The following is an 8,552-nucleotide window of genomic DNA, read 5'->3' on the forward strand; positions in this document are numbered from 1 at the left end:
ACAGAAACATAATTAAACTTCATGTTTAGGCTGATGGCTTTGCCAAAGCCTTAATAAATTTAAAAAAAATATTTTTTTTTTTTTACTGAATACCATGAGTACGATGAGTACTAAGTAGTCTGTGATACAACGTATTTTTCTTCCACGTATTTTTCTCATGATCATATTCATTATACATAATTAACCAATCAAGACTGGGTTGTTAGCTTGACGCGAATCGAGAGTCACTGCTTTAAAGTTTGGCACTGTTTGTCAGAGTTTTTATATTATATTTTAGAACCTGAATAAAATTATGTGCGGCGCTGATAAGAAGTTGGGTGAGATCCGGGCGCTGATCCTAGTGGGTGGTTATGGCACACGATTGCGGCCTTTGACATTGAGCAGACCAAAACCTCTGGTGGAGTTCGCCAACAAGCCAATTTTGATGCATCAAATCGAGGCATTAGTTGATGCTGGTGTCACGCAGGTACCTTCATGACGAACTCAGGAATTTACGAAATATGGATTCCGTAGTGGATATTAATAATTTATTGCTGTTTTTATTTGCAGGTGATACTAGCTGTGTCATATAGAGCGGACGACATGGAGAAAGAGTTAACAGAGCAGGTTTCAAAACTGGGTGTGTCCCTGACGTTCTCTCATGAGTGTGAACCACTGGGAACTGCAGGACCCTTGGCTCTGGCAAGGGAATTGCTTAGTGCTAGCCCAGAACCTTTCTTTGTCCTCAACTCTGATGTTATATGTGATTTTCCATTTAAAGAGTTAGCGAAGTACCACAGAAGTCACGGAAAGGTGAGCTATGCTTGTAGAAACTTAATGTTTATGTTACTATTTTCCTTAGGTCCTTATATACATCATGACACACCAAAACAGCTGTAAATGTACAGCTGTCCCGTTTTGGGCTTACTGCACCTTAATATTATATGGTAAACTGTATCCAGACTTTATGATGTAAAGTGACAGGACGAACATGTCGTGTCTGGTAGGAAGGGACTCTCCTGTCCATGACAGTTGCGGTGCCGCTCAGAGCTTTTAATTGCAAAGATCTGAGGGGCACCGCCACTGCGCCTGTCATCCTGAGACATAAGTTGACAAGTCTCACGTACTTGTAATTTCACCAGCACCTTTGCCCTTCAAAACCGTAACACACACAATTTGATATAGTGGTGTTGATTTGTTGGTTAAGATTAAAAAATTGCAATTCACCTATGGGAACATTGACTCATTTTAAGAATCTACTTGCAATTACAAGAACCGATTGTGAAAGTGTTATGTGCTTATCAGTATATGATAATAAAGTAATTATACATTATATGTGTCATATTCTTGGTTTATTTCATAAATTGTAGAAATTATGGAACAGGACTCATTGTATATATCAAAAGTAGTGCACTTTTGATATATACAAACGAGTCCTGTTCCATAAATTCTACAATATATGTTACTAGAATATGTGTATACTTTTTAATTGAATATTGTACCTATCTATATATTCTTTGTTTGGTGAAAATATAATGTGTTATTTTTATACAAACATGATAATGTAGCTAATGGAATCTATATTTCACTTTATGTTTAAAAGTATAAATTACTAGAGCCGTCCTTGTAGATTGAATTTCTGAAATATATATAGACAATTCAAAGCCAAAATGGGATAATAGACACTTTTAGTCATATTGAGTTACATATACTGTTGGAATCAGAAAAATTAGCTGATGCCAACTATATAGTAGTGATCATTATCATATAATTATCATGCAATTTTATATTGTCCTCAGGAAGGCACTATAGTGGTAACCAAAGTGGAAGAGCCATCAAAATATGGTGTGGTTCTGTATAAAGAGGATGGTGAAATTGAGGACTTTGTAGAGAAACCTCAGGAGTTCATTTCTAACAAAATTAATGCTGGTAAGTGGTCTATTGTGTGTATATTACTGGTAGTGGGGTTATCTGTAAGTCACAGATTAGAACTAGATACAACCCAACTGGTTAACTATTACCAATATATCTATTACTATAGGACCAATGTATCTATAACTATAGGTCCACTCATTGACCTTGGTAGGTCAATGGGTCCACTGCTGTTTTTTTTTTGCAGGCTAACAGAAGCTTTTTACAGCTGGTTATAAACACTTTCATCATTTAGATCGCTTGTACTGTTTATTGCTGTTTATTGGTTTGAATACCATAGAAATAAATTTAAATGCATGGTAACATTTGTATTTTAATTCGCTTTATTATTTAATTTTCCAGGAATGTACATCTTGAATCCTTCAGTGTTAAGCAGGATAGAATTGAGACCCATGTCAATAGAAAAAGAAGTATTTCCATTTATGGCGAAAGATGGACAACTGCATGCCATGGAGCTTCAAGGTTTTTGGATGGATGTGGGACAGCCGAAAGACTTTTTGACAGGTAATATGTTTAGATTTTTGGCAGATTTTTTTAGATAGCAAATTTAAAGTCAAATTTGTTTATGCTGTCTATGATTGAAATCAGTTTGAAAAGGCAAGATAGTGAGTGAGTCAAGGCAGCTTGTGCCTCCGAACCACCTTGCAATGTTATTAGGTAGTAATTTTACATTGAAACTCTGTGTTATGTTAGTTTTTAAAAACATATATTTAGGTAAGTTGTCAATATTCTTGTCCTAGAACCGATAGTCACAGAAACACTTTGTGAGCTAAATAAATAAAGTTTATTTATGACAATTCTTGCATTATTTATTAATATTGCTGCTGATAATCGAACAAATGGACGCTAATTCGAACACAGCCTTTTGAATCATGTTAGGGCTCGTCAAAAAGTCTTGAAAAATATTAAGAAGTGTTAAGAGCGGTTGGCCACGACAACTTTTATCAGTGCGTCTGCAGCGATTTAGTCATATGCAGTAGCAATACAGACGTTAATCATCTACTTTTACACACACGCGATTTAAGCAGCGATACATAGGCCTTGTATGGGTATATGAGGTCAACCGCGCACATATATCTTATAAAAAAAAATCGCGATGCAAACGCGACGCAGTCGCTCGATGTCGATACACCCGCGACGCAAAAGATTTTAAATATGTGATCAGTCAGTCGACAACCACAGAGTGATCTGCTTGACTTAAGTTGATACAATTTTAATCAGGAATTTACAAAAGTTGCAAAAGAACTTCGTATGATTGTGTAACCATATCGTGTTGGGTCATGAAGAATAATGGTGTTTAGCGCAGTTTATGGCCTATGTAATTTTATATCTCAATCATGATGTTCATTAAGCATAAACCTAATCGCATTTAATTTTCAAGTCTTTTCTTCTTTACATAAACCTCAAACTGGCACTTTTTATTTTTATTTTTACATAGTATTCACCCGTCTGCGCCATTTTATCGCGATGCACACACGTCAAACATGAGCGACTGCATCAATGCAATCGCGCGTTTGCTTCGATGGTTATTAGTGGTGGTTGGTAGCTTATAAATCGCTAGTGCGATTCACTCGTTTTTATTGCTGCTAAAAGTAGCACTTTATACCGCTCTAAGAGTTACTAACAAAAATTAATAAAATCTCTGAATTCCTGTTAAACGTCTAGCCTATGATAATCTTGTATTGCTTTAGCAAATGCAAAATTCGAAAAATTTGAAGTAAATTTTTGACTCTAATAGCATTCTCGTTGTTAATGCATGCGGAACATGACTCTGACACTGTTTATTATTTTCAACCATTGTGTCATGCAGGAGAAAAAATAAAACAGTTTCAAGCGTCCGTGACTTATGAACTTACTTGTATAAATAAATTAATACATTGTAAATAATAAATTCTGTAGATAGGTGTCATCGTGATACACGTAGGTAACAAGTTTACTAGTTTGCCGCTGTTGCGAGCCTGCCTATGGTTGAAACTTTTATTTTGACCAATTAAAGCAAAGCTAAACTAAAAGCAGGGGATAAACAAAATCTATAAATAGGGTAGTGACTTTAGAAGCATTATTTATTTTGGAAAGTAGTCTAGGCAATGACAATATTGGAAATTCACAATAGTTTTGGCTATTGTAAAATTTATGTAATTGCTGTGTGAATATTGATAAAGTTTATAAATATTACTGGCACAAGTATGTTCATGTTGTCCCGTTAGGTTATATCTATTTTTTGTTTTATAAAATAATAGCGCTGCGCGAACTTACGTTTGCACCGTGTGAATTCAAATAGCATTTGTATCTTTCGATCCCTCAGCGAGCTACTATCTTGGACGTTTAGAATTTAAATCTATATGTGGTCAGCAAAAATAAAAAGTGTTGATGACATAGCTGTTCAGAATATTATGCTTAATTTTATTGTGAATAAGATATCGAGCTTTCCATTGATTCAAATAATCAAATGACATATTTGACCTGTATTTTAAATGGTTCGTCTAGTTTTCGCATCAGATAACCATTGGTTTTTTGTAAACCATTTCCTTTTGAATGAAATATTTTTCAGGTAGACCACTTTTTAAGTAGATTTTGTAGGATTGGAAAACTGCCGTCCGTTAACTAAGATGTCGCTAAGTGACAAATGGTCAAATATCCGTTTTAAATAGCAAAAAATAGAGCACAAAATTCTCTTTTAAAAATGGTTAAAATTAGTTACCGTGTTCGACTTATCGGAACTTACCCTAACGATGCATAGCTGAAATATTATTTAACAATTTAAATATTTTAAAACTGGGTTATTGTATTTTATGAAACCCCAAAAATTGTTTGTCACTTTAGAAAACATTTTCTCTTTGTTGTAATAATGTTTTTACGTCTCATTTGGAGACACCCTACGCTTTCTTTGATTCTCAAATATTCTTTGGGAGATTCTTTACTTCTCTCACGATTTCGTCATAAAAATAACTTGCACACAGAGATCAGCATATCGTTATGGGATGTCCCATTTTAGTAATTTTTTCTGTTTAGGTATGTGCTTGTACCTGTCGAGTTTGCGCCAAAAGAATTCTGACAAACTGCTCGAAGGATCGGGCGTGGTAGGCAACGTGTTGATCGATCCCTCGGCGAAAATCGGCAAGGGCTGCCGGATCGGACCCAACGTCACTATCGGCCCAGATGTCGTCATCGAAGATGGTAACGCTTATTACAATATGTACGGGTAGTTACATAGCTAGCATAGGCGAAGTAACAACTACAGGAGGTGACTAGGACGCTCATTATAAACAATTTAAATAATATTTCTACCACGTAGAAACGCTATATTGCGGTAAATATATAAATCACAAGGCGTAAATTAACAGAGCTGCTGTAAGCAAATAAAATTTTAATTATAAAAGAAGCTGACCTCAAAAGTTCGTGGAATTACTTCTATTTGCCAAGTTTTATTGTAATCGGTTACAGAAAAGTGTGTGAAACCGGACACCCCTAGTTTGCCACCATTAGATGTGGAGTATTTTCTTCAAATTTAAATGGGACCAATACTGAGGTACCCTCTTTCCAACAGAATCATCGATATCGGTTCACAAATGCTGAATAATCGTGTAAAACACACAAAAAAGCAGTAGAATGGAAAACCTCTTCCTTTTTTTTGAAGTCGATTAAAAAGTATTCTTTTGTTTTCCCTTCAAGAACTAGGTTGGATTCTAGGATTTCGATTATTAAAATGTTTTAAAAGATTTCTCTTTGCGCCTTCAAAACCATTTTTAGTTTGTCCATTTAAATTAGCATGAGAATATAAGCCATAGAACGCAGATGTGCGTGGCAAAGTCCTCCGCTAAAAATTAACATTTTTACAATAGTTCTGGTGAATCGTGTAGTTACTGTATAAAATACATGACTCAATGTAGTTTCTTGTATTGTGGTGGTGGGTGTGAACTTGTTAGGTTAAACAGCAAATCTCCAGTTTTGATAAATGATACTGATTTTCAGGGGCGTGTATAAAACGTAGCACGATATTACGTGGCGCTTGCGTGAGACAGCACGCGTGGCTCGACGGTTGCATTGTGGGCTGGCGCTCTGTCGTAGGCCGCTGGGTCCGCATGGAGAATACCACAGTTCTTGGAGAAGATGTCATCGTGAAGGACGAGCTCTACGTCAACGGCGGACAAGTGTTGCCTCACAAGTCCATAGCATTGTCAGTGCCTGAACCTCAAATCATCATGTGAACGAGGCAGTACCATTCGTATAAGTCGGATAAGTATCTTGACCCTAAAGACTGTTCCAAACGATGCATATTCACGTAGAAGTGGAACCTGGTCGCTATACCAGCTTGCTTGTAACATTACGAACTTCCAGTTAATAAGAATTAATAGATATGAATATCGAGGTGCTAAACCAACACGAAATCATCAAAGTCGCAAATAGTTTGAGAAGCTACAGCTCGTACAGACTGTTTCATAGAGGCTGACGGCAAGCTTGCGCGTGGAATGTAGCTGCGATGATTGGTGTAGTGTGAAACTACGAACCCCTTATTATTTTCATCTCTCTCATTACGCGTTCCCAGTATTTTTCCCGATTTCTGAAAGAGTTCCGTCTAACATTTACTATATAGTATTGGGTCCCTAAAATACCCGAATTTCCCTTTAAATGCTATTTTTATCACTTTGACAGATTGCTCACTTTTCACGTCTGATTTCCAGACCACGGCAAACTATCACACTGGCAGTTTCTGTGAACATTACTATTCACTTTTCCCAATGGTAATTACGCATTATTTCGTGAATTTCACATTCTAAAATCTTTTAAATGTTATGGCCCCATTGAAATAACTGATGATTCCTCCAACGTCAAGCAACAATAACTATGTGCTGTAGTTTTGTAAATATAATATAAAAATTATGGCGGACTACGCCATTAGCCAGGCTGGTACCTCCCCTCCTTATTTTTTATTATTAATATTGATCAAAAATGCCAACGTTAAGGCAGCAGTAAGGTATTTAATTTTGGAAGAACCTCTTCGACGAACTGCTGTTGTGGAGAGAATATACCTGAGGTGAAAAAAAAAACGATCATGGGCAAACAACAAACTAAAGCATAAAATTACTAGAGCATATAAAATCACACAAAATGTTAATAAAGGGAAAAACACATAAAGAAGAAGAGATTTCACCGATCAGCAGACTGAGAGTAAGCCACTCCTGTTCCCCTGTGTTCCTTTACGAAATTCGTGTCAGAGACAGATCTTTGTGTGAATGTGGTTTGTATGAGGTTACATTTTCCCATAGACGGTCCCATAAATTTTTCCTTCCTTTGATATAGAAACGAATTTGGCTGTAGAAGGTTGATCACATTTAGGCTCCTCATTATAAATTGAAAATTCCCCATTCATATTTCGATGCTCTTTTTCCCTCAACCAATTGTTCGTCATTCTTGTACCGACCTTGAAGGCATCTGGTCTTCACCAGATCTAGTAAATATGCGAAGTCTCACCTATCGAAGTCCTGCACCTGGCCTTACTCCTACCGCTCTTACGCGCCTGCCTGATTTTTCATCGATTACCTCACGCTAGACCTGGTCTTCACGTTTACGTTCCTCCTACCTGGACTGTGTACTTCACCTTCTCGAGCTTGGAGCAGCAGGAGCAACTGAAGCCGACGCTCATGATGAAGTAGAACTCCACCTCTGAGTACAAAGTGATATAATCCCACTGCTGTACTACCCACCCTTTCTCGTCATCATTCCTCTCTGCCCTTCGGTTCTGCAATACAGCCGCTATCTAGCTTACAACCTCGCTGCTCTTCGGTTCTGCACCTCTGTCCTCGGTCTCCAACAGTCGAGAGCAGAGGCCTCCAACTCCGTGTCTCCACCTTCTCCTATCTTCACCCACATACTACATTTACATTGCTCACCCTACTACGTCCCAGCACTCAGTTTCTTTCCACCAAACTATGAAATTAAAAACTTTTCTTAGTTTTTTACCACGCCAAAGCCATCTAACCCTACATTACGTATCAGGTACTCGGAGGCTGTAATAACATATCTGGTAACAGCTACTAGCCAAGACGATACGGATGTGGCTTAAGGGAGTTGGTTTGTATCTTTTGCACGCAAAATTTGTTAAATCTTCTCGTAAAGTCTTGAAACTCTTTTTCGTTATTTACCACTTTACACTGTTTAGTGTTGTCAAGATACTTGCCGTTTTGTATGTAAAATAGGAGAATGCAATGTACTTTGGTTGCATGAACGTCGTTTTAATTAACGATGTTATACTATACAGGGTGTATGATGATTTACTGAACGATACGTATTGAAGCCGATGATGATAGAACAGTGCGAAAGCAACGACTTTTATTTGTGTAGTGAACCATACCTAAAAACATACAATTTGTCAAAATTCTTTGTTGAAAAAGACAAGTTGTATATCTTAACTATGGCTGATTGTAATATTGTTTTTCAAAATTAGAAGCGAAGGTTTTGGCACACTTTTGACCACAGTTCTGTATCCACAAGCGGGTCGTTTTATTTGAAATATAAAAACATGGAATGTATCACAAGTTGTGTCGTTTTTGACCTAAGTTATCGCCAGTTTTATTATCGTTACTAATTCACCTAGCTGGAGGTATCTATAAAAAATTACTATGGCCAGGTGTGACGTTAGG

General features: G+C 36.9%; 1 protein-coding gene across 1 annotated transcript; it reads left to right on the forward strand.

Annotated features, from left to right (window-relative positions):
* The first annotated feature begins 227 nt into the window (after nucleotides 1-227).
* LOC113239413 (mannose-1-phosphate guanyltransferase beta) lies at nucleotides 228-8,552 on the forward strand. The gene is made up of 6 exons (XM_026476415.1): nucleotides 228-466; nucleotides 550-792; nucleotides 1,779-1,908; nucleotides 2,254-2,415; nucleotides 4,924-5,088; nucleotides 5,884-8,552. The coding sequence occupies exons 1-6, from the start codon at nucleotides 293-295 to the stop codon at nucleotides 6,117-6,119; spliced, it is 1,110 nt and encodes a 369-aa protein (XP_026332200.1). The 5' UTR covers nucleotides 228-292; the 3' UTR covers nucleotides 6,120-8,552.

Source organism: Hyposmocoma kahamanoa, unplaced genomic scaffold (genome assembly GCF_003589595.1).
Source record: "Hyposmocoma kahamanoa isolate Upper Pololo Valley unplaced genomic scaffold, ASM358959v1 99879, whole genome shotgun sequence".
NCBI classification, from domain to species: domain Eukaryota; kingdom Metazoa; phylum Arthropoda; class Insecta; order Lepidoptera; family Cosmopterigidae; genus Hyposmocoma; species Hyposmocoma kahamanoa.

Bases quoted from the DNA above. Each gene is read 5' to 3' on its own strand.
- LOC113239413 (XM_026476415.1), top strand. From the start codon at position 293: ATGTGCGGCGCTGATAAGAAGTTGGGTGAGATCCGGGCGCTGATCCTA. The intron at 2,416-4,923 runs GTAATATGTTTA...TTTTCTGTTTAG, and splicing joins GCCGAAAGACTTTTTGACAG to GTATGTGCTTGTACCTGTCG. The intron at 5,089-5,883 runs GTAACGCTTATT...ACTGATTTTCAG, and splicing joins AGATGTCGTCATCGAAGATG to GGGCGTGTATAAAACGTAGC.